This window comes from Pan troglodytes, chromosome 4, assembly GCF_028858775.2.
Source record: "Pan troglodytes isolate AG18354 chromosome 4, NHGRI_mPanTro3-v2.0_pri, whole genome shotgun sequence".
Classification (NCBI taxonomy): domain Eukaryota; kingdom Metazoa; phylum Chordata; class Mammalia; order Primates; family Hominidae; genus Pan; species Pan troglodytes.
The window spans coordinates 147,795,724-147,821,729 of NC_072402.2; the positions used below are offsets into that span (position 1 = coordinate 147,795,724).

The 26,006-nt window shown below is 47.1% G+C and overlaps 1 protein-coding gene across 1 annotated transcript in view; it reads right to left on the reverse strand.

Moving 5' to 3' along the window:
• CSF1R (colony stimulating factor 1 receptor) overlaps nucleotides 1-23,781 on the reverse strand; it is a 39,292-nt gene extending 15,511 nt beyond the window's left edge. Inside the window, exons 1-11 of the mRNA XM_016954026.4 lie at nucleotides 23,696-23,781; nucleotides 22,630-22,734; nucleotides 17,563-17,791; nucleotides 12,045-12,302; nucleotides 11,331-11,615; nucleotides 9,397-9,533; nucleotides 8,571-8,730; nucleotides 4,582-4,774; nucleotides 1,732-1,847; nucleotides 1,458-1,578; nucleotides 1,149-1,339 (exon numbers count right to left, since the gene is read on the reverse strand). Of these exons, the coding sequence (XP_016809515.2) occupies nucleotides 1,149-1,339; nucleotides 1,458-1,578; nucleotides 1,732-1,847; nucleotides 4,582-4,774; nucleotides 8,571-8,730; nucleotides 9,397-9,533; nucleotides 11,331-11,615; nucleotides 12,045-12,302; nucleotides 17,563-17,611 (1,510 nt within the window). The 5' untranslated portion in view covers nucleotides 17,612-17,791; nucleotides 22,630-22,734; nucleotides 23,696-23,781. The remainder of the gene's footprint in view (nucleotides 1-1,148; nucleotides 1,340-1,457; nucleotides 1,579-1,731; nucleotides 1,848-4,581; nucleotides 4,775-8,570; nucleotides 8,731-9,396; nucleotides 9,534-11,330; nucleotides 11,616-12,044; nucleotides 12,303-17,562; nucleotides 17,792-22,629; nucleotides 22,735-23,695) is intronic.
• Nucleotides 23,782-26,006: the final 2,225 nt, after the last annotated feature.

A 26,006-nucleotide genomic window follows, 5' to 3' on the forward strand; every position in this document is an offset into this window, starting at 1 on the left:
CACACTGCAACCTTCCTCTCCTGCATTTCCCGTGCAGCTTCTCCACATGCCTTTGGAATCATACAGCCCTTCTGAGGGTCTAGCAAGCCCGGCTTGTGGCCCCTGAGTCTCCTCTTCCCAGAATCTATACTCCTAGTTCTAGCGATGTTTTGGAGAACATAATTTCCACTTCCTTGCTCAGATCAGTAACTTAGATCTGCAGTCAAGTTTCACCTGTGCCACTTGGGAGCTGTGTGACATTGAGCCTAGGGAAAATTCTATTTATTTCCTAGGTTTGTAGGAGTTAATCGAGATAATCCCCATAAAGAGCTTAACACAGTGCCTGGCGCAGCAGAAGCCTTCAACAAAATGTTGGCTTTATTATAATATACAACCTCCAGCAGTGAGACCCAGCGTGGCCGCAGGCTCCTGCTTGCAGTTGGACCCTGGTAGCAGTTGCTCCAAGGCCAGCAGCTGGGGACATGAGTGACCACCTCTGAGCCAGGCAGATGCCAGGGTCTGGCACACAGTGGGTGCCAGAGCCTGGTTGTCAAAAGCCTGAGGATGCTGTGGGCCTCTGAGAATCACAGAACTAGCTGGTAAGGAGCCTTTGTGTAAAGCAGAGAGGCAGCCTGTGTTGTGCACAGGGCCGGGCATCATCCCCCGGGGCAGCCTCTTGCACAGCAACCTCAAATGGATAGACTGTGTCTGGAGCAAGAGGGGAGAGTTGGAGAAGGCCATCCTGAGCTGGCCCTGAGCTGGAGATGGACTGTTTCCTTGCTCATTGCCTGCCTCCCTCATCAGCCTCTAAGCTCTGGGGAGGCACTGCTTCCCTGCATAGGGCACGTCCCTGGCACACGGTGCATAATGCCTGCACATACTTGTGAATAAATGCATGAGTTAGAGTGCAGGGACAAGAGTGGGGGCCAGTTTCTTCAGGCTGCTTTCTCTCTGCTTTCTCAGAGACTACCCCGTCCTACTGCTTCGGGAGACCTGCCAGGCAGGAGGGGCTTGGACTGGCCCAGAGAGGTAGACCTTGGTATTGCTAGGATCTGCTCCAAAGGTGGAGCCGACCCCAGCTCCCTCGGTGGGGGGTGGGGGAGGAGCCGCCTAAAGGAGCGGGGGGGGGGCGGGGGGGGTGCGGTGCGGGTGCGAAGGCTCCCTCTCACCTGCAGAGATGGGTATGAAGGCCCAGGAGCCACTCCCCACGCTGTTGTGGGCCCTGCACTCGTAGGTTTGGTTGTGCTCTAAGGTCTCAACAGTCAGCAGGCTCTGCACAGTCACCTTGTGGAAGGGCTCCTGGCTCAGGACCTCAGGGTATGGGTCATCCCAGACCTGCAGCACTTGGGCCTCATCACACCTGGCAAAAGCAGAATGTGGCTCAGAGCTTCAGGGTTCCCAGCGCCAGCATATCCCTCCCACTCACAGGGTGCCCAGCCCCTGAGCCCAGGTGAGGGAGGTGAGTGGAGCCCACTTACCTATCAGTGTGGCCACTGCACTGCAGCCATGTCACGTTGGGCTGGGGGTACCCAGAGGCAGCACACAAAAGGGTGCCAGAGCCGTTGATGAATGTCCATATGACGCTTACCTCTGGGGGGTCTGAGGAAGAAAGGAGGAGGCCCCAAGTCACACTTTCCCCGCCACCTCCCAATCTCCCAGTACCTACTTCCCTGTGCCCTGCCCCAGTCAACCCCATCCCTCCAGGCAGTCCCAGGGCCTCCGCCCCAGGCGGCGCTCGGCCCCAGCACTCACATCGAAGGGTGAGCTCAAACGTCAGAGCTCTCCAGCCTCCTGGGTTTCTGGCCAGGAAGGAGTAGCGGCCAGCCTCAGAGGGCTTCAGGCGGGGCAGAGAGAGGGTGAAGGTGTGCCTGCAGGAGAGAATCAGGTGGTGTTGGTGAGCCCCAGCCTAGTATGGCCCCTGCCAGGATTGCAGTCAGATAACAGCCTTAAAGGGGTTTATTTTATTTTTGGTAAAATATTCAGGGCCCAACGGCCTTGGGTAAGCCAGATACTAAGGCAGGGTGCCATTGAGACATGCAAAAACCACCAATCCCATTGCCTTAGTTGGTTTTCTTATCTGAAAGTGTTTTTTTCCTGAGGTTTAATAGAGGTGATGTCTTCAAGGTGCGGGGAGGCATATCACAGGTCGCCTACGTTGACCACTGTCACTGGACTAAGCTTTCATGAAAGCTGCAATCCCTGCTAAAAATCCCTGAAGTGCCAACCTTGCCAAGAGGGACTGAGAAAGAGACAAGAGGCAGGACGTAGGGCCCTGGGTTCTGAGCCATGTTGCTGCAGAGACTGGGGTTCAAGTCCTGGTGCTGCCGTTTCTTGGCTGTGTGATCTTAGACAAGTACTTAACCTCTCTGATCCCTCACTTCCTTTGCTGTGAGAGTGATATCGATGGTTATTAATTCACAGGCTTGGCCTGGGGATTAAAGGGCTTTTTTAGGGTGCTTGACACAGAAGTTGAATCTTTGTGGGCACTCAATTTAATGGTACCCTTTATTACAGAAAAGGCCCGGGAGCAAAAACTAACAATAAAAATCATCTTTGGCTGATTCTGGGAAATTTTTTGTTTTATTCTTTCTTTAATCTCTATTTTACAATTTGTCCATAATGAACATGTGTTGTTTAGGTAATAAATACATTTTTTAAAAAGGCCCCCAGTTCACTGTCAAAATAAATAAAATTTTAAAAATTATAGCAAATGGCCAGTTCTTGCTTGGGAAATGTCTGCAGCTACTACTAGACTAAAATCTATGGTATTCAGAGAGCAGTCTCATCCAGCCAGACCCTGGGCATATACAAGCCCTCTGCCCAGGTCACTTCTTGAGATAACTAACCCCTTTAACTAAAAATAATTTGACTTTTTTGGATAATTGAAAGTCACCATTATGAACAACCCATCACATGAATGAAAATTCTGTGGCTGTTTGGTGTCCGGGCTTGTCTGCCTTGTGCTGAATGAGCCCAGACTACTGTGTTTTAGGGGATCTCGTGTTCCTTTCCTCAATGTCTCTGTGGCTTATGGACCCATTAAACCGATCCATGGACCAACCCCCTCCAAAGGGCCTACACATTCCAGATTCAGAACTTCTGCTTTAAATGAGAGGAAGACAGAGACCTGGCCAGAAAGGACCAGAAGGGAACTGAGAGGAGGAAGATGAGGACAAGAAAACATCCTTGTTGCTTCTGACAATTGACAAGCAAGATTGTGGGAATCAATGAGGTTTGGGCTTCCAGAGCTAGAACGAGAATCCCAAAGAGTTTTGGAGTTGTCTAAGGGATCCACACAGGGATGACAAACAGATCTCTCACGAGCCAACTATGCTGGAAATACTGCCTGGGGCCTGTGTTGAGGAGGACTCTGAGGCCACATCTACACTCTGCAGAAGAGAGTTGCAGAAACAAGAATGAGAGTGAGTGTGGCATGCACACCACGTATTTGCTGCCCTTAAGCTGTACTGTCTCGTTCTGAAAGGGCAGGGTATGAATGATTATTTCAGGCCAGGCACGATGGCTCACACCTGTAATCCTAGCACCTTGGGAGGCCGAGGCAGGCAGATCACCTGAGGTCAGGAGTTCGAGACCAGCCTGGCCAACATGGTGAAACTCTGTCTCTACTAAAAATACAAAAATTAGCTGGGTTTGGTGGTGGGCATCTGTAATCCCAGCTACTCGGGAGGCTGAGGCAGGAGAATCACTTGAACCCGGGAGGCCGAGGTTGCAGTGAGCCGAGATTGTGCCATTGCACTCCAGCAAAAAGAGCAAAACTCCATCTAAAAAAAATAATAAAAAGAAAGGAAAGAAAAGAAAGAACTATTTTAATACCTGAGTTAATAACTGATATACCTGGTATGAGTGTTCCTCTTAGGCACAAAGCTTTCTTATTTAGAACCTACCTGCTTAAGCCACTTTGGATGAGAAAGCAAGACCCCAAGAACACAGTTCACAAGCAGACAGGAAAAAGATTTCTAAAATGTGTGTGGAATACACAGGATTGTGGGAGTGGAGAGACGGAAGAAGAGGGGTGTGGAGTTATTATAGATTGCACTTCATGGGAAGAGTTTTGAGCTTACAGAGAAGAGCAGCCAGTGAGAAATTCTTGGGGCTGGGTGATCACAATCCTTTAAAGAACATTTCATGTATCTGTGATTGTGTGATCTTAATTCCCTCTTCCCCTCCCTCCAAGCTTTTGTATGTAGCAGATAACTTGTGCAGTCATTATCAGGAGTGTGTCTATGAGTGGGGCTGTTTTCTGCATTTAGATTGGCTCCAAGAGAGGAAAATGAATGAGGCTGAGGGTTCTTGAGGGACCAATGAGAATGCACACTCCCAAGAAATGGTAGAATCCCTGGGTGGGGCATTGACTATCCCAAGGATGTGGGATGGAGAGGTAGGTCAATTTCATCTAGATCTCAAACACAGATGACCAATATTGGGATTCCATGAAGTCAGGGAAAGCGAAGCCCAGAAAGGGGCAGGGACTTGCTCAAGGTCATACACCAAGGTTGGGACATGAGCCAAGTGTCCTGATGCTTGCTGAAGCATACCCCATCTGGTTGTCGGGCTGTGTAGACGGGAGCTGATAAGTGGTACCTGTATGTGTCCTTGGTGGTAGCATTAGCAAGCTTGGGCTCAGGCTGGTGGTCAGAAAAGGGTCCCAGGTAGGTCCAGTTAAAACCTTGCAGGCCTGGGTAGGCCTCCACCATGACTTTGAGGTTGAGCCCCTCCCCCACGGTCACCTCCTGGATGAGGTTCTGCTCAGAGCTCAAGTTCAAGTAGGCACTCTCTGGAAAGCAGAACACACAAGCATCTGGCATTAGTGGGAAGATGTCCTTGTTTATTTGTCCATTTTGTCATCCACCCATTGATCCAGTCCCTGAGCAGCTATGTCACAGGTACATAGTCCCCACCACCCAAGACAGGTCCTCTGACACCCCTCTTCTCACCACCCCCTTCAGAATCCCTGGATCAAAACTTTTCTCACTGAAGCCCTAGGAGAACCTGGGCAAATTCCTATCCCCATTTGTGCCTCCATCTCCTTATTTGTGTAATGAAGAGATTGAATATATCTGTGATTTTCCAAGTTTTTGAAAAATTTTTGGCAAGCAAGAAAACACACACACACATACACACACAATTTCACGTGTCCTCATCCATTTCCCTTTCTTCTGGTCATAAATCAGTCAATGCGGCTTCCAAATATAGCTCTGGAGTAGGTGTGTAACCCAGGCCAACCAATGAGGGTACTCTGTCCCCTCTGGCCCGGTGATTGGTTTGGGTTACCATGAATCCATGAGTCCATAACACTCAATTCCATGATTTTTGTTAAGACTCTGGGAAAAGAGAAGCCCTCATTTTACTGGTGTTGCTAGATCAGATACTACAAGGCGGATAGTCGGAGTCCTACAAGGGGAAAGCCTTCCTGGCAGAGCTGAGAGTTGGGGAGTCATAGATTCTTTCCAGCATCAGCTGAACACCTGGATCCAAGTGTTCCTGAAGCTGACATCCATGAGCTTTTTAGCTATAAGGAAAAAAATCCTTTTAATTAGGCCAGTTTGAGTTGGTTTCTATTACTTGTATCTGAAAGAGTCCTGACTAGTTTTTTTTGTTTGTTTGTTTGTTTGTTTTTTTTTTTTTTGATACAGAGTCTTGCTCTGTCATCCAGGCTGGAGTGCAGTGGCACAGTCTCTGCTCACTGCAACCTCCGCCTCCCAGGTTCAAGCGATTCTCCGGCCTCAGCCTCCCGAGTAGCTGGGACAACAGTTGCATGCCACCATGCCCAGCTACTAACTAGTTTCTCCTAATGACATTTTGCACAGATTGTAATACAGCTGCTCTTGTTGAATCTCAGGCAAGGGAATTGTGGCAAGAACCCCAATTCACTCAGCCTCTCCGTGCCTGTCATGGTAGCCCCTGACATGCCTTCTTAAAACCTCAGGGCTCTGCCACAAGCCCTGGACTAGATGATTTCTAAGAGCTCCTCTCCTTACTCTATTCTGTCTAAAAATCTGAAATTCACCCTTCTACACTGATATATGTCTACTCAAAAGCCCTCTATGGCGTCCCATTGCCTCCATTATTCAGCGTGGCATTCAAGGCTCTCAATCAAATCAGGTCTCACTGTGCTCATCCAGCCACCTCCCCTCTTCCTTCCTACACACACACACTCAACGCTCCACCCATCTGGGTCTCCTAACATCCCTGAACACACCATAGTCATTCCAACCTTGGAGGTTTTGCTCAAGCAATTTCCTCCACCAGAAATCCCATCCTCCTCCTTTTCATTATAGAGGCCCCTTTATCCTTTAAGATTCACCCCCATGAGGGAGTCTCTACTCAGTGCTCCAGGACACAGGAACCTCTCACTCCACTCGACTTTTGCTGCCCTTCCAGACTACACACTCATTAGGCACCACATCTGCACTGCTTTATGCATCTGGTTCTCCCTCCAGGTAGCTTTCTTCTCTCTCCAAGTAGTCTGTGAGCTTTTGGGGGCAAGGCTGTTCTCTTCTCTGTTTCTCTCAACAATCCATCTATCTATTATTCATCCATCCATTCGTCCATTCATCCATCCAAACACCAACAACTTCCTGCTGCCTTCACCATTACCACTCTAGTCCACCCACCATCAGCTCCAGCCTGGACCACTGCGGTAGCCTCCTCCTTTCATCTCACCATCCCACTTTAGCTCTCTGACCTCACCTGAGACCACTTTTTTTCTCACTCTCTCCCCGCAGCCACACTGGCCCACTTGTCCCCTGAACATGGCAAGCACAGTCCTGCTGCAGGATGGAGCTCCCTTCTCCAAAATGGCCGCATGGCTTGCTCCTTCAGCAATTTAAGCCTTTGCTGAAATATCAGCTTTCCAGTGAGATCTTCCTTGGTGAACACCTTATCTGAAGCTGCAAATGCTATATAATTTGTTTTTAAATAATTTACTTGGCTTATTGCTTGCCCACTCCCAGCTAGAGCACACACTTCATGAGTCGGGGGTTGTTGTATCTGTTTCACTTGCAGCTGTATCCTCGATGTCTAGAACAGTGTCTGGCCCAAAGTGTGAGTGAACATAAACATTTATTGAGTGATGACTGTATGCCTGTACTAGAAAGCAGACAGGATTAGAAGCCGTAACTGAATTCTTGTGCTTTTGCTCTTCCTCCCCTTTACCCTGCCAAAGCTCCCAGTGCAGATTGGGGTCCACAGCAGAGCTCACAATCTGCTGCAAGTCCAGTGCCTTGCACATACTCTAGGGGTAGTGATGCTCATGATTCTCATGCTCCTCGCCACCTCCATCTCCCATAACATTCAACACATGAGGCACAGCCAGACCTAAATGTCTCAGAGCCTGCTCCCACTCCGATGAGCTCCTGCCTTGCTTCAGGGTCTGAGTCCAGTGACTGCCACTGCCTGCACCCAATCACCATAGCCAGAGACCTGGAGGTCATCCTTATCTCCTTTCTCTTCCTCATCCCTGCATCTCAGACTCTTCCACACACCACTGGCCATCTTCAGCCCATTCTCCAGCCTCCAGGTTCCCACCCAACCCACGTGGTACCAGACTGAGCCTTCTCAGATACTATCTCCTGGTGCACACTTGGACAGCATTTCCTGTGTCAGACCCTGTTCTAAGTACTTCCTATCTATCTATCTATCTATCTATCTATCTATCTATCTATCTATCTATCTAATCTATCTTCTATCTATGAAGGCAGTTACTGTTAATATCTTCATTTTACAGGTAGGAAAACTGAGACACAGGGGGGTTAGCAACCTGCTAGTCCTTGGCAGACTCAGGTTGGAACACTGCCCTGGAGCGTGTGCTCCTGACCACCACGCAGTGCCTCCTCTGTACAATCTGACCCCATCACTCTCCTCTTTACAATGACCTCCCAATAGGTTAAGATGCAGTTATTATTTCTCACTTTAAGACACCTTTACCTCCGGCTTCTGCCGCCTCCTCTGCTCCCCTGTGGCCACTCCTCACACCACTCCACATCCCAGCTGTTGTCAAGTTCTTTCAGTGTTCCAAATGATCTATGCTCTCTTTGCCTTTGAGCCTTGCATATGTTCCTCCCTCTGCCAGAAGTGCTGTTCCCCTTCCTTTCCCACCCTTCTGCCCGGCCAACTCACCTTCATTCTTCCCATCCCAGTTTAGAGGCCACCTTCTCGAAGCCTGGGTTGGGGGGACTCTTCAGTGTTCCCAGGACACTTTGTGCTTCCCCCATAATCACTGGGTGATCATTGTCTTTTCATGTTTCCATAAAGGAATGCATGAAAGAATGAACAAATGAAGTCCAGTAGGGAGCTACTGGACCCCAATCCCCAAATAAACAAAAAATGGCACTAAGGTGCACCCAATGCAGCCATGCAGTGTAAGAGCTCCAAGATGGGAGAGAGGTCCCAGGAGAGGGTAAGGGAAAGCTCCTGGAGAGTGGCTCCTTAGCCAGGCCTTGGATAAACAAACTCCAGCAGAGATATCCTCAGCAGGTCTCCTTCCCTGACATCAGCTTCCTCCTCAAAACCCTTCTGCTCACACTCCTGCAGGATCCCTACCAACTGTCCACCACCACCCTGATGCTTACCTACCACCCGGAAGAACATGGAGGTGGAGTGCTTGCCCTGCACGTTGCTGGCCACGCAGGAGTAGTTGCCGGCATGTTGGAAATCTACTTGATCGAGGTTGAGGGTCAGGACTTTTTGGTAACAGTTATTATGAAAGTCAGATTGTTGAGGGATTGCGAGCTGCAGCCAGAAGGAATAGAGATGTTATACCAAGGTAGTTTAGGGATTAGAAAGATCTGGGTTCCAATCCTCAGCCTTTAAGGATTACTATCTGCCTTTCCTCTGAGCCTGTTTCTTCACTTGTAAAATGGGGCTAATACTGGCTCCCTGCCCCAAGACTGTAGTGAGGAGTAAATGAGATATGCATGCAAGTGGCTTAGGGCTGTGTCTGGCACACGGCAGGTGCAGTGGGAAGGGAGGGGGCTCTTAGAGGCAGCCCAGCGTGATTCCCTCCTGGAATCCTCCCTCTCTCCCAAAGTCTTTCTGAAATAGCTGTTATATTCCTGGGCTTCAATGGTGGCCTAGGAAACCCTTGCTAAATCAGAAGTGAGCTCACCTCTGGCTTTTGTCTAAAGGCTGGGGCAAAGGCCATGTGTCAAGGTGACAGAGAACCACCTCCCCCCACCCACCCCCACAAAGTTCAGCGGCACAAGCATGAGTCCTGGTTCTGTGTCAGCTACTGACTGGGAGTGAGATCTCGGGCGAGTCTGCGCCCCTCTCTGGAGTCTGAGCTGTGCCTTCAGCTAAGACAGCCAGTATGGAGTTGGGGGCCCAGGACTCCACCGTGGGAAACCTGGTGTGCTGGGAGGATGGCCAGACTTCACCTTGTGATCTGCAGGGACTGACCTTGGTGTTGTTGTGTTGGAGGAAGACATCAAAGTTAACATCAACGCTGCTGGCTGAGCACACGATCTGGGCAGCCTCCCCTCGAATCCGCACCAGCTCTGCAGGCGCCAGTGTCAAGGCTGGGGGCCCTGGGATGACTGAGACCGGGGGAGAGACCCCTGAACACCCAGGCTCCCTGAACATGATAGAGATATTGCTCTCCTCCCTGCCATGGGCCAGGTCACACTGGCCAGGGTCCCCACCACTGCCCCATCCCAAATCCTGGGAGGCAGCCTTGATGCTCCCAGTCCCCCCACTGCAAGGCCTGTCCTAAAGAGACCTTGGAAAGTCTACTTTCTCCATCACCTCTACCCCTCCCCAGTCCCGTCACCATTCTCCACTCTGGACTTCTGCACCAGCCTCCTCAGAGACCTCCCTGCCTCCCTCCAAGCCCCCTACACCTGGATTCTTCACCAAAGTGACCTCTTACAAATATAAATGGGACCATGCCTCTCTCCTCTGTAAACATTTGGGGCTTCCTATTACTCTCAGAAAATAAGTCAAAGTCCTTCCACACCCCAACCTGTTTCTGACCGCCCTGATAACCCCAACCCCTTGTTCACTGCACTGCAGCCCGCTGGACCTCTTTCCTACCACAGGGCCTTTGCACCCACCTTTCCCTCCTGGAATGCCTTTCCTCCCACACTTTAAATGGGAGGCTGTTCTCATCCTTCAGAACTTTAGCTGAAAAATTCCTCAGCAAGGCCTCTGTGACCAGCTGATATGAATTAGCCTCCCCAGCACCTCCATGCCCGCCACTCCCCAGCTTGGTTTCTTGCTCATCACATTTGTATTTACTTTCTATTTAATAGTTAGACTCTAGTCGAATGTCAAATCCGTGACAGGAATATTCCAGCAGCCAGCAAGATGCCTGATGCACAGTAGGCCTTGAATTCATATTTATGCCCATTGCTGCTGTTGAAAGATAATCTAATCCAGATTCCTAAGGCCCAGGGACATGAAAGGACTCACCCAAGGTCCCTGAGAGGGGGTCAAGGCCGAACCAGGACCTTTGGCTCTTGGCCAGCCCAGGGCTCTGCAGGATGAAATGCCAGGAAAGAGCCCTAATGGCCTCCTCTGCCCACACAGCTGGGGTCCTTTGACCCCCCTGGGCAGGTTTAGTGGCTTCAGATCCCAGTGGCATTGGGCTAGCTGCTTCACTCTGACCCTGGCCCTCGTTACAGGGACTGATTGCTGTCTCAAGCCCAGGTCCTCAGGCTGGGGTCCTGCTTGCTCTCACCAGTCCTCCCAGAAACCAGAATCCTGCCTGCCATCCCAGCAGGGTGAGACTCCACCTCCACTGTTACCTGGCCACCGCGAGAGCCGTCACACGCGCCCACCATCTCCTCCCTGCCTCTTGGCTCAGCATCCCTCCTACACATGCCCAGCACCTGGCCTTAGGCAGGCCCCCAGTGGGAAATCCATGTCTGAGGCTGAGCTTCCGTCCTCTTTCCACACCTAGAACATTCAGAGCCTGTCCCCACCTCACCACTTGGTACTCACTGTCCCCCTGCTGAAGCAGATCTTTGCACAGCCACCTTCTTCATGTCATTCAGATTTCCACTCTAATAAAGTGTTTCCTTCTCAGTGAGGCTCCCCCGCCCCACACACTCCTTATTCAGCTACCCTGTTGAATGTTTATTTTTGTAGCATGTCTAATGACCTGAGATGACCTTGCCCAGAGTTATTTGCTCACATGTGGTTTGTCTCCCTGCCCCGACACCTTGTCAGTCCGGCCCCATAGATGATCGTGGACCCATCGAGGGGAAGAAGTGAAAGAAAGAGGACATCCCACTACCCCCCATCACACCCAGTCCCCAGTCACCACCCATGTGGCCGCCGGCTCTCTGTCCCCACTCTTCAGGCCTGGCTGCCGGTCCCCATGCCCCACGCACCTTTCTGCACTTTCAGCCGGATGCTGATGGACATCACCTTCCTGCCACCCATCAGGGCACTGCATTGATAGTCCTGGCTCTGAATGAACTTGGCCCTGTGGATGGTGAAGCCATGCCAGGGCGAGAAGGAGTAGTTGGTGTGGCGCATGAGGGGCCGGCCACGCACACGCACCAGCGAGACGCCTGCTTCCAGCACCGGGTCTGTGAGCAGACAGGGCAGTAGTGCGTCCTGGTCCTCGAACACGACCACCTCCTGTGCTAGCACGTTCCAGGGCCGGGCAGGGTCTAGAGTAGAGGAGGGCACAGGGTTACAACTGCCCTCCCTCCACTGGGCCAAGGAGTACCTGGACAGAGGTGACAAGGAAGCTCAGGAGGCTGATCATTCATCTGAGGTCACACCACGCCAGGACAGTTCAGCGGATGCTTCAGCGTGGTGGCTCCAGAGTCAGACGCACCTGGGCTCCAGTCTAGTCCCATTATGTGAGGCTGCGTGACCTTGGATAACCTCCCTGCACTTCTAGAAAATGCATCATCATAGACCCGACTTGCAGGGTTGTTGTGAGGACTGCATTACATTAGCAGCTCTTCCAGGTCCTTGCTCATAGCCAGCACTCAGTAAATGCAGAGCTGAATTGTTACGATTGTTAATGTTAGGGCCCATTGTAGTGGGGCCTGCCGGGCCAGGCCTCTTGGGAGGAGGCTCAGACTCCTCACCTTTGACATAGAGGTGGATGGCGGCGCTGCCTCCCAGGGGGTCTCCAGGCTCAGTGCAGCGATAGGTCCCCGTGTTTTGGAAGGTAGCGTTGTTGGTGCTGAGGATGCTGCTGGAGCCATCAGAGTACAGGGTCCAGTGAGGTGATGGGGGGCCATCCCATTCCACGCTGCCATTGCCCACACATCGCAAGGTCACCGTTGCTCCTGGCTTCACGACCAGCTCAGGGACACTGGGCTCTATCACTGGGATTCCCTGACCTGGTGGGAGGGAGGGACAGCAGACAGAAGTGAGGTCTAGGATGTGCCCCTTGGGCCGTCCTGACTCTGAGATGGGTGGTAGCTTGGCAGGGATGGTGCTGTGCCATCAAGGGACCACCCTGAACGAGCCCCTGCCCCCTGGTCATTTGCTCAGCTCCTAACCCTCAACCTGCTCAGGGATAGACTGACGCCTCTGATGTCCAGGAGGTCCCTCTTCTGAGAAAGGGGGCTTGCAGCTTGCTCAGCCTCTCACCCAGGCCTCTGTCCCCCTGGGGTCCTCAGCCTCCTGCCTCAGTCTTCCCTGCTGTGATGCCATCTTTCTTCTCCCCAGGAATGGACTCTTTTAACCCTGTGTACAAAGTGGACGTATTTCTACCACCGAATGAAGAAACAAATGAATGGAATGTTCACGGCCAAGTCCTCAGCTTAATTCATATGGGAAAGAAAAAAAAGAGATGTAGGATCTTAGCCCAGCAGAGTTAGAGAGGTCCCAAGAATCTCCTGGTGTGCCCACTCCCACCAATGGACATCTGGTCTGCAGCACAGTGGGATTGGGAGGTGCCATGCCTCAGTTTCCCCACCTATAAAACAGGGACAATCATCGTACCTACTCATTGGTATGTTAGGCATTTTAAATGCATGGGAAGCCTTTAGAACATCACCTGTCACCAAATAAATGGCTCGGTAAGAGTTAGTCACTATGTTTATTACCTAGTCTACACCCAGCAGCTCACCCCTGCACCCCCACACATCTGTGTTTACTGGGAAGCCAATCTCTTTTAAGGAAAATTTTCTTGAAGGAGAAAAGAGAACTTGAAACCCCTATCAGGCTGTCCGGGAAGAAGGCCTGTTGCCTCTGCAGCGTCAGCATTTTTCCAGGGCCTAAAATAGGGGCAAAGGAGGGAAGTGAGAGCTGATTCAAGCCTCCGAGGGGCTGCCAGGCGCCCCCCAGCCTGTGTGGGCGGAAACACATTGTTGGCGTCAGGCTCAGCCCCCGGTTTCCGCTCAGCCTGTGGCCCTTCTACAGGGATGTTCTCACTTCTGCTTCCCCAGCCTCCTAGCCACTGTCCTCTCTCCAGGCAGGGAGAGGGAGTGCCACTTGCGGGGCAGCTGCGAGGCTGGGCTCTGACGCTGACCCACTGGCTGACCCTGGCCATCCAACTCCTCAGCTCTGGCCCTTCCTCTTCCCAGTGATGGGGGCACAATGACAGGCTAGCCCCGAGGGCTTTCGGTGAATTCAGGGTTTCTCCATTGTTCTCTGCAAACCCCCTTGAAATGGAAATTCCCCCTGCCCCACCATAGAGCCCAGAATTGGAAAGGTTTCCTCTCTCAAGTCCTTTCAGGATGGCTTAATTCATGTTTTGATTTTGTATTCATCAGAATGTGCATCCCTTCTCCCCAAGACTCTGATCAGCAAACGGGATTGAGTGAATTGTGAATACTGCCAAGCCTGCCACCTGGGGTTGTAGCCCTCCTATGCAGTGCAACTGCCAGGAAGAGGGACAAGTGTCATTTCTAGCAGCCTTTTTAGCAAATCTCAACAGAGCTGGGGATGCCCTATCACTGCTGCAGCAATCTAGGGCCCCCAGGCCAGGGTTTTATAGCAGGAAACAGCTTGGAGTGTGGGCTCACACCAACTTGGGTTTGGATCTTGGTTCTTCCCTTACTAGCTGGGTTAGTTTCTTAACCTCTTTGAGCCTCAGGCTATTCTTCTGTCTGATGGGAATAATCCCAGCTCCCACCCTAAAAACTTCAGCTGGAGGTTGAGTGAGATGATGTATAGAACTACTCCTGCCCTGGGCACCTGCTTTAATTGCTACATTTCTAATGTCCCTTCTGGGCCAACTCTGATCGCTCAAGATTTTAACCTTGGATTCTGTGATTCCATTTGTTCCTTTTTTACACCTGCCTCACGCCTCACAGTGGGCTTCTCCCATCCCTTCCCCCAGCCTGTCTCTCTAGACCCTGCCTTGGCCTCCAGGAAATGTGGTCAGGGAGCGGTGTCTGCCATATTTTGTCCTATCCTATTGTCCCAGATATTCACGCAGGATAAGGCTGATACCCGCAACTTCCGCAGCCAACTTCCCCTGCTGGCTTGGCTAGCAGGGAAGGAAGCCGGCTTGGCCCCCATCCTCCTCGGGGTGGGGGCATGGGCTTATGAACATTAACTGAGGTCCCCTTCTGTGCCTGTCCATTCTTCCCCCCTCTCATCTCCACTCCCCAATTCTCCCCATGCCCCACACCTCTCCACTAGCTCCCACTTGCCTGGAAGCCCCTCCCTCATCACTTCCAGAATGTGCCCCAATCTCTACTCTTCTCTCCCAACACACACACACACACACACACACACACACGCACACTGCATACTAAGGCTGGACACAGCCCCTCTTCAGCCCAGGATCTCATTGCAGTAATGAAGAGAGAGCCCCCCTCTCTCTCTAGGGTCCTCCAATACCATCCCCAGTCTCCTCACAGTGGCCCCTCATCCACTCATCATTGGTCTATTGGGCTGAAAACTTAGGTTTCCAGCCTCCCCATCTCTTCTTTCTCTTGGGACTGGACCCTAGACAACCATCTGGCCCCCCTCCCACACACCATGCCCCTGTGAAGGGAAAATAAAAACTCGGGACCCTAATTCACTCTGCCAAAAGGAAAAACTCAAGCTGAAAACTGAGTCATGCAAGAAGCTGCCTTGCCTTTTATTCCTAAGCAGATAGCGACAGATAAAAGGTAAAATATCCCACAGGCAGCTCCTCTATGTTCACTTTCTCTATGTAAAGAGCCAATTTACTGAACCGAGATAATTGACTGTTCCCCTACCTGCTGCTTTTCTTTTGCAACATGTGGATTACCACAACCTCCCCTTTTCCCCTCCAGCCCACTTTCCCCTTTAAATATTAAAGCCCTCGAATTCATCCAGAATGGCACAGACCACGGAATGTTTTTGTGACTCCATGTTTTTTTCTCGCCAGCATGTCCTTAACCTTGGCAAAATAAACTTCTAAATTGATTGAAGCCAGGCACAGTGGCTCATGCCTGTAATCCCAGCACTTTGGGAGGCCAAGGCAGGGGGATCGCTTGAGTTCAGGAGTTCGAGACCAGCATGGCCAGCATGATAAAACCCTGTCTCTACCAAAAATGAAAAAATTAGCTGGGTGTGGTGGCAGGCACCAGTAATCACAGCTACTCAGGAGTGGCAGAATTGCTTGAACCCCGGAGGCGGAGGTTGCAGTGAGCCGAGATAATGCCATTGCACTCCAGCCTGGGCGACAGAGCAAGACTCGGTCTCAAAAAGAAAGAAAAAAGAAAGAAAGAAAGGAGATGGAGTCTTGCTCTGTCGCCTAGGCTGGAGTGCAGTGGCATGATCTCAGCTCACTGCAACCTCTGCCTCCTGGGTTCAAGTGATTCTCCCACCTCAGCCTCCTGAGTAGCTGGAACTACAGGCACCCGCCACCACACCCGGCTAATTTTTGTATTTTTTAGTAGAGAGGGGGCTTCACCATATTGGCGAGGCTGGTCTGAAACTCCTGATCTTGTGATCCACCCACCTCGGCCTCCCAGAGTGCTGGGATTACAGGTGTGAGCCACCATGCCTGGCCACAAGACTCCATCTCAATAAAAAAAAATAAAATTAAATTGAGACCTGGCTCAGATACTTTTCGGTTTTCGCCCCACAGGCAGGTTCTGGGTGTAAGGATAGGACAAGGCAGTGAAATCAAACCTGTGGGACTCTCTGAGATGAAGGGGGTGGCGGGTACACTGTGTGTGCATTTGTCAGACCTCATTGAACTTAAGAACCTGTGCTTTCTACTGCATGTAAGTTACATTGCAAAATAAGAAGTCCAGGCCGGGCGCCGTGACTCACACCAGTAATCCCAACACTTTGGGAGGCCAAGGCAGGTGGATCACCTGAGGTCAGGAGTTCGAGACCAGCTTGGCCAACATGGTGAAATCCCATCTCTACTAAAAATACAAAAACTAGCCAGTCATGATGGTGTGTGCCTGTAATCCCAGCTTGGGAGGCTGAGACAGGAGAAACACTTGAACCCGGGAGGTGGAGGTTGCAGTGAGCCGAGATTGTGCCACTGTACTCCAGCCTGGTGACAGAGAGAGACTCTGTCTCAGGAAAAAAAAAAAAAAAAAAAAAAAAAAAAAAAAAAAAAAAAAAAAACCAAATACTCAAGCTCAGTGTGATTGCCTGGGCCAGAGAAGGATGGTCAGTGGGCCATCTCCTCCTCATCAGGGACCAGAAGCACAACGGCCCTAGGGTCCTTCTGTGAAGAGGCCAGTATGAGGCTGTCCTTTCTCCCCTTCAATCCCCATCCTCCCACAAGATCCCTTTGAATAAGCAGGCAATAGAATAGAAATGTGTTTGTTGGGCCAACAAGCCAAGCACAGCAGCCCCTCACCTCTAGTCATGTTCCCTCCCAGATGGAAATTCTGCAGAACTGCTGCAGCCTGAGGACCTCCTGAGACTTGGCAACCTGTGTCTGGGAGGGCTCTGGTCCAGGAGACCCTCGCTGGCCTCTTCCCAATCCCTCCTCTAGCCCTATACCTATTTCACCCCGAATTCCCCTCTCCTGAGCCCTGGGCCAGAGAGGCCAACCTCTTGTCTCTCCCCTCTGACCCCTTACACAAGCCACCTAAGGAAGAACCACCACCCCTATCAGGCCCTTCCAAATCAGATCTTGCATAGAATCATCGAATCACAGGCTGGCATAGCTGCCAGAGCCATCAGGAGCTCTCCAGGTCCTCCCAACTCAGTGCAGGTCTGGACCAGCAGTGCCGGCATCTCACATCTCCCAGGAGTGTGTTGGATATACAGAATCTCAGGTCGCACCTGAGACCGACTGAGTCTGAATCTGCATTGTAACAAAATCCTCAGGTAACTTGTATGCACAGGAAAGTATGAAAAGCACTGCTCTGGTCTAGTCTATCACTGCCCCCCTGCCCCCAACACCTGCAATTGAATAGAAGTGGACACTGAAGCCTCAAGAGTATCAGAGGCTTGCTCAGGACACACAGTGAGTCACTGGCAGAGCTGGGACAGATCCACAGCACCAGGTGGACCAGTTCCACCACACCCGTCTCTTTTCACCCCACTACCTCTCCAAAGCAGATACCCACAAGCCTGCAGTCCAGTGCTGGGGAGACTAAAACAGCCTGAGGACACCCAGTGAGGGGCAAGGACTTAATCCTTTCACAGGGGTCTTCTCCGTCACACCCCAACAAAGTCCCCCACCCCCCGTTCTGCTCTTACCATGCCAAGCTGTGGCCACCAGCAGGAGCAGCAGAACTCCTGGGCCCATGGCCTCGGTGGGGAAGCGGCAGGCAGGTGCAGGGCTGCAAGGTGCCCAGGGCACAGAGCTCTCAGCTACTAGCTCCGCAGGGATCGGGACACTGGACACACGTTCCTCTCCTCTGCACTGGCTGTTTGTCTTGTTTTCCTCTTCCTCCTCCTTGGGCTGATCCTCTTCTTCCCCTTTTAGCTAGGCAAGGCAACCACAGAGTTTGGAAATCTTGGGTCTTTAAGAAGAAAACAAAGCCTTGAACCCAAGAGGGAGGGGTCGCAGTCTGGGGCAGGGCCAGCCTGAGCTTGGGGGGAGCTAGCTAAGTTTGGGGCCCTTCTAAAGCCATCTTCAAGGGGTCTTGGGAGAAGAGACATGTCCAAGAGCAGCCAGTTAGTCAGTAGCACAAATGAGGGTCTTCAGAGTGATCAGGTGGCTCTGGCAGATCCCAAAGAGAAGTTAGGTTGCATGATATTGTGACATATATATTTTTGCTTTACCCCGATGTCCTGGCTTACAACTCCTAAAATCCTTGGAATCTCCAAAGTAATACATATCTTTTAAAAATTTATTATTATTATTTTAGAGACAGAGTTTCACTCTCTTGCCCAGGCTGGAGCTCTGTGGCTCGATCATAGCTCACTGCAGCCTCAAACTCCTGGCTCAAGCCTTCGAGCTGTGAGATCTGACGTTATCTCTGGGTAAATATAGTGTTCAAATTGAATCGGAGGGCACCAGATTAGTGTCTGCTGCAGAATCTGAACAATTGGTTGATTGCTTGGTGTATGGGGAAATATGCCCCATCCTCTACATCTGGGGTCAGAAGTATTTTGTGTTGTGAGACTATAGGAGAAACAGAGTTTGTTTTCTTCCTGTATACAGGTTGGTCTGGGAGAGCCTGATAATATTGGCAATAAGCTTCCTTTTACAGGACATTTACTAGCCAAACCTTTTACATTCACTGTCTCCTTTAGTACTGCAAAACTTTATGTAGGTAAGTACTATTGTCGTTCTCATTTCACAGATGGGAAAACTAAAGCTCAGAGAGATCAAATGCCTTAAGCTTGTCCATAGTCAAACAGCTACCAAATGGTGGAGATAGGATTTGGATCCCAGCAGTCTGGTTATAAAACTATCTTTTGTGGGTTACTTACATTGTTTATTTATTTTTACAAAGAATCTAATTGTTCTGCATAATTCTTAAAATATATAGCATTCCTTTGCTCCCTCTTTTCCTGGAGGCAATTGCTTTTACCTCTTTTAGTTGATTCGCTTAGTATTTTACTTCTTATCTCTAAAGAACATTGTCATTTCTTCTCCTTCTTTTCTTTTTTTTTTTTTTTGAGACAGGGTTTGGTTCTGTCACCCAGGCTGGAGTGCAGTAGTGTGATCTCGGCTCACTGCAACCTCCACCTCCCGGACTCAAGCCATCCTCCTACCTCATCCTCCTGAGTAGTTGGGACTACAGGGGCATGTGCCACCATTCCTAGCAAATTTCTGTATTTTTGGTAGACATGGGGTTTCACCATGTTGTCCAGGCTGGTCTCAAACCCCTGAGCTCAAGTGATTCACATACCTTGGCTTCGCAAAGTACTGGGATTATAGGTATGAGCCACCATACCCAGCCTAAAGTTCGTTCTTGAAATTGAAAAATCCTGATATAACATTGATCCAGGAAAATGATCATTTCCGTGTACTCAGGTGTGTGTGTAGTGTGCATGCGTGTGTTTGTATGTATATTTATGAGTGTATATATGTACTTTCTTTTTCAGAAAAGTGTTTTGAACCTTTAGCAATCATGAATGTCAATCAAAGCTCACTCAAGAAGAAAAAGAAAATCCAAATAAACCTATAACAAGAAAAGAAATTTAATCAGTAGTCAAAAACCTCCCAACAAAGCAAAGCCCAGGACCAGATGGCTTCACTGGTGAATTCTCCCAAACATTTAAAGAAGAATTAATACCAATCCTTTTCAACTCATTCTATGAAGCCAGCGTTTTTCTGGTACCAAAGCTAGACCAAGACATTGCCAGAAAAGATAACTACAGACCAATATAAATGCATGAATATAGAGAGCAAAAATTTTCAAAAATGTACTAGCAAACCAAATCTTTTTTTTTTCTTTCTTTTTTGAGACAGGGTCTCACTCTGTCACTCAGGCTGGAGTGCAGTGGAGCAATCTCGGCTCACTGCAACCTCTGCCTCCCGCGTTCAAGCTATTCTCGTGCCTCAAACTCCCGAGTAGCTGGGATTACAGGCATGTGCCACCATGCTCAGCTAATTTTTGTATTTTTTGTAGAGATGGGGTTTCACCATGTTGGCCAGGCTGGTCTTGAACTCCTGACCTCAAGCAGTCTGCCCATCTTGGCCTCCCAAAGTGTTGGGATTACAGGCATGAGCCACTGCACCCAGCCACCAGCAAACCAAATCTAACAGCATATTAAAATGATTATATACCACGATGAAGTGGGATTTGTCCAAGAAATACAACGGTGGTTTAACACATGAAAATCAGGGTAATACATCACATTAATAGAACGAAAAAAATCCTCATATGATCATGTCACTTGATGTAACTGTAAAACCCAACATGCTTTCATTAAAAACAAAACAAAACCCACCCAACAAACTAGCAATAAAAGGGAACAGCCTCAACGTGATTAAGGGCACATGTGAAAAAGCACAACTAATTCAATGGTAAAAGACTGAGAGCTGGTCCCTTTAGATCAGGAACAAGACAAAGATGCCTGTTCTCGCCACTTCTGTTCAACATAGTACTGGAAGTCCTAGCCAGAGCAATCAGGAAGAAAAAGAAACAGAAGGCATCCAAATTAAAAAAGAAGAAGTAAAACTATCTCTGTTCACAGATGACATGATCCTATATATAGATAAATCCTAAAAGATCTACAAAAAGCAACTATTAGAGTTAATATACAAATTCAGCAAACCTGCAGGATACAAGATCAACATACGTAACTCTATAGTACTGGCAATACTCCAATAAGGAAATTAAGAAAACAATTTAATTTGCAATAGTATCAAAAATAAAATATTTTGGAATAAACTTAACAAAGGAGATGCATGACTTTCCAATGAAAACTACAAAACACTGTTGAAAGAAATTTAGAAGACCTTAATAAATGAAAAACCACCTTGTTTTCATAAGTTGGAGGATTTAATAAGACAGCGGTACTCTCAAAGTGAGACTGATTTATAGGTTCAATATAATCCCTATCAAAATCCCAACAGCCTTTTTCTGCAGAAATGGAAAAGCTGATTCTCAAATTCATATGGAATCTCAAGGGACATTGAATATGCAAAACAATCTTGGAGGAGTCACACTTTTCAATTTCAAAACTTACTATAAAACTACAGAAATCAAAATAGTGTGGTATCAGCATAAGAATAACTATATGGATCAACAGAATAAAATTGAGAGTCAGGAAGTAAACTCTCACATTCATGGACAACTGATATTCAACAAGGGTGGCAAGACCATCCAATGGAGAATGACCAGTTTTTTCAACATAGGTGCTAAAAGAACTAGATAGTCACATGCAGAAGAATGAAGTTGAATCCTTATTTTACATCACATATAAAAATTAACTCAAAATGAATTAAAGACCTAAATATAAAAGCTAAAATTATTAAAACCTTAAAAGAAACCATAAAGGTAATATTCATGACCTTGGAATTGGAAATGATTTCTCAGATATGTTTCTAAAAGCACAAGCAACCAAAGAAAAATTGGACATAATAAAAATTAAACATTTTTGTGCATCAAAGGACACTGTCAAGAGAATAAAAAGATAACACACAGAATGAATATTTATATCCAGAATAAATAAATATATCCAGAATATATACAGAATGAAAGTTGTAGTGTTTCCTCAGCAAAAATCACTCTTGGTGCACAGTTCTATGAGTTTTGACAAATATATATAACAATGTAACCACCACTGTAGTCAAGATATAGAACAGCTCCATCACTCTAGAAAATGTTTCTCATGCTGCTCCTTTATAGTAAAGCCCTCCCCAAACCCCTTACACCAAACCACGGATCTGTTCTCCATCCCTACAGTTTTACCTTTTCCACAATGTCTTTGTGCTTTACAGGATAATGTCATATAAATGGAATCATACAGTGTGTAGCTAAACAATGTATGTAGAATCACACAATATGTAGCTAAAGCCACTCTATTGTCCCTCACAATTAATAAATATTTATGGGAAAATAAATTTAAAAAAAGAATGAAAGTTGTAGTGTTGCCTACAACAACAAAAAAACAATTAAATTTAAAAATAGGCAAATTCAAATATTGCATGTCCTCACTTATAAGTGGGAGCCAAACAAAGGGTCCACATGGATATAAAGATGGAGAGAATAGACTCCAAAAGTGGAAGGATAGAAGGAAAGGGGAAAGGGCAAAAAGGAAGTGAAAAATTACCTATTGGGTATAGTGTTCAGTATTTGGGTACTGGGTACACTGGAAGCCAAATTCACCATTATGCAATGTACCCATGTAATAAACATGCACATGTACTCCCGAGTCTAAAATAATTTTTTTAAAAAACAGGCAAAACATTGAATAGATATTTCTCCAGAGCACATGAAAAAATACTCAATATCATTAGTCATTAAGGAAGTGCAAATCAGAACCACCTTGAGATACCACTTCATATCTACTAGGATCATCATAATAAAAAAAATCGGATAACAAGTGTTGGTGAGGATGTGGAGAAATTGGAACCTTTGTACAAAGTTGGTGAAAATGAAAAATGGTGCAGCTGCTATGGTAATCAGTTTGACAGTTCCTCAAAAAGTTAAACATAGAATTGTCATATGATCCAGAAATATCACTTCTAGGTAAAACCAAAAGAATGGAAAACAGGGACCCAAATAAATACATGCACACAAATATTCAACGCAGCACAATTTACAGTAGCCAAAAGGTGGAAACAGTTGACAGCTAAACAAAATGTGGTGTGTCCATACAATTGAATATTATTCAGCTATAAAGGGAATGAAATACTGGTACCTGCTACACTGTGGATGAACCTTGAAAACACTGTGTTAAGTCAATGAAGCCAGTAGCAAAATGTCATACGACTCCATCTATATGAAACATCCAGAACAGGTAAACCTATAGAGGCAGACGGTTGACGAGTGGTTACCAGGGGCTGTGGCAAGGGAGAATGGGGAGTGATTGCTTATGAGGAGGTGGTTTTGTTTCGGGGTGATGAAATGTCTTGGAACTAGATAAAGGTGATGGCTGCCCAGCATTGTATTTGTCCTAAATGCCGTTGTACACCTTAAAATGGTTAATGTTTAATTTTATGTTATGTGAATTTTATCTCAAAAAAAGAGAAGGGATAAAGATTATCTTAGACAAACAAAAACTAAGAGAATTCATTGCCAGCAGACCCACACTACAAAAAAAAAAAAAATCCTAAGGGAAGTTCTTTAGGTAAAAGGAGTATGATACCAGCTAGAAAGTTGGATATACATTAAAAAATAAGAAGTGCTGGAAATGGAATAAAGGTAAGCATAAAAAATATGATTGCTTTTTAAATGCTTGAAAAGATAACTATTTAAAACAGACATTGAAAAATTTTTTCCTGTCAAGGACCAAATAGTAAGTATTTTAGGTTTTGTGGCCATACGGTCTTTGGGGCAACTGCTTAATTCTGCCATTGCAGTGCAAAAGCAGCCATAGCCAATACATAAACTACCGAGCGTGCTATGTTCCAATCATACCTTATTTACAAAAACAGGAGGCAGGCTACATTTGGTCCACAGGCTATAGTTTGCCAATCTCTGATTTAAAGCAAAAGTAGTAGCAATGCATTGTATATTTATAGCAGATTAAAAGTGAAACATATTGTTGTCATACATTTCACTTTTACATATGCGTTTACAGCAATCTCCACAGGGGATACATTCCAGTAACCCTGGTGTATGCCTGAAACTGCAGATAGCACTAAACCCTGTATATGCCATGTTTTTTTTCCTATACCTACTGTATTAGTCTGTTCTCATACTGCTAATAAAGACATACCCGAGACTGGGTAATTTCTAAAGGAAAGGAGGTTTAATTGACTCACAGTTCAGCATGGCTGAGGAGGCCTCAGAATCATAGTGGAAGGCAAAGGAGGAGCAGAGTCACATCCAACATGATGGCAGGCAAAAGAGTATATGCGGGGGAACTCCCATTTATAAAACCATCAGATCTCGTGAGACTTAATCACTACCACGAGAACAGTATGGGGAAAACTGCCCCCATGATTCAATTATCTCCACCTGGCCCCACCCTTGACATGTGGGAATTATTACAATTCAAGGTGAGAATTGGGTGGGGACACAGCCAAACCATATCACCTACGTACCTATGATAAAGTTTATCAGTTAGGCAAAGTAAGAGATCAACAATAATAACTAATAATACAATAAGACAATTATAACACTACACTGTGATAAAAGCCATGTGAATGTAGTCTCTCTCTCTCTCTCAAAGCACCTTCATATTTTTGGACATGGATTGATCACAAGTAACTGAAATTGCCAATAAGGGGGAACTACTGCACTATGAAAAACGGGAAGAAAGGGTGTGCAGTCTACTCTTGTCAGGTCCTCATGCTATATTTATTTTTCTTGTTTGTTTTTTGAGATGGAGTCTCACTCTGTCACCCAGGCTGGAGGGCAGTGGCGTGATCTTGGCTCACTGCAACCTCCACCTCCCAGGTTCAAGCGATTCTCACGCATCAGCCTCCCAAGTAGCTGGGATTACAGACACCTGCCACCGTGTCTGGCTAATTTTTGCATTTTTAGTAGAGACAGGGTTTCACCATGTTGGCTAAGCTGGTCTTGAATTCCTGACTTCAGGTCATCTGTCTGCTTCGGCCTCCCAAAGTGCTGGGATTACAGGTGTGAGCCACAGCACCAGCCCTCATGCTATATTTAAAGTAACATTTTATCATTTAAAGGTAGACTTTGATTAATTTAAGATATAAGTCGTAAAACCTAGGACACTCCCTAAAAATTTTTCTCTCTTTTTAATCACTCAGAAATTTTTGAAGAGGTATAAATTATAAGCCAATAGTGGAAATGAAATGGAGACATAATACATACTCAATCCAAAGGAAGACAAAGATGGAAAGAAATAAGACCAGATAGAATGAATAGAAAACACCTAACAAAATGGTAGAAGAGAGGATTTTGAATGTTCTCACCATAAGAAATGATAAATGTTTAAGGCAATAGACATGCTAATTACCCTGATGTGATCATTACACAATATATACATGTATCAAAACATCATATTGTACTCCATAAACATATACAATTATTGAGGCCGGGTGCAGTGGCTCACACCTGTAATCCCAGCACTTTGGGAGGCCAAGGTGGGCAGATCACCTGAGGTCAGGAGTTCAAGACTAGCCTGACCAACATGGCAAAACCCCGTCTCTACTAAAAATATAAAATTAGCTGGGTGTGGTGGCAGGTGCCTGTAATCCCAGCTACTTGGGAGGCTGAGGCAGCAGAATTGCTTAAACCTGGGAGGCAGAGGTTGCAGTGACCCAAGATCAAGCCATTGCACTCCAGCCTGGGCAACAAGAGTGAAATTCCGTCTCAAAAAAAAAAAAAAGTACAATTATTATGTGTCAATCAAAAATAAAATAAAACTTGAAGAAAGCTGGAGTAGCTGTATTAATATCAGACAAAATAGACTTCAGAACAAGAAATATTTCCAGGCATAATGAGGGACATTACATAGTGAAGACAGAATCAATTTCACAAGAAGACATAACAATCCTGGGTGTGTATGCACTTCAGAACAGAGCTTCAAACTACATGAAACAAAACTGATAGACCCGAAAGGAGAGATATAAAAATCTCTGGTAACACCCCTCTCCCAGTTGTAGGTGGTATAAGTAGGGAGAAAATCAGCAAGGTTATAGAAAACCTGAATAAAATCGTAAACCATTGACCTAATTGATTTTTATCCACCTAACAATTGCAGAATACACATTCATCTCAAGGACATATAGAACATTCACCAAGATATACCATATTCTATCACTTAAGATACATCTTTAAAAGTTTAAATAAGTTATACAAAGTATTTCTTGCATCACAACAGAATCAAACTTGAAATTATTAACAAAAAGGTGTCTGGGAAATTGAAAATATTTGGAAATTAAACACACTTATAAACAACCCATGAGTCAAAGAAGAAATCACATAAAAAATTAGAAAATATTTTGAATTGGATAAGAAAACAATGGTCTAAGGCTACCACCTTAAGAAACTAGAAAAAGAAGAACAAATTAAATCCAAATTGACCATAGGAAGGAAATAAGGCATGAGAAGAAATCAATAAAATCCAGAACAAAAGAGTTAGGGAAAATTAATAAA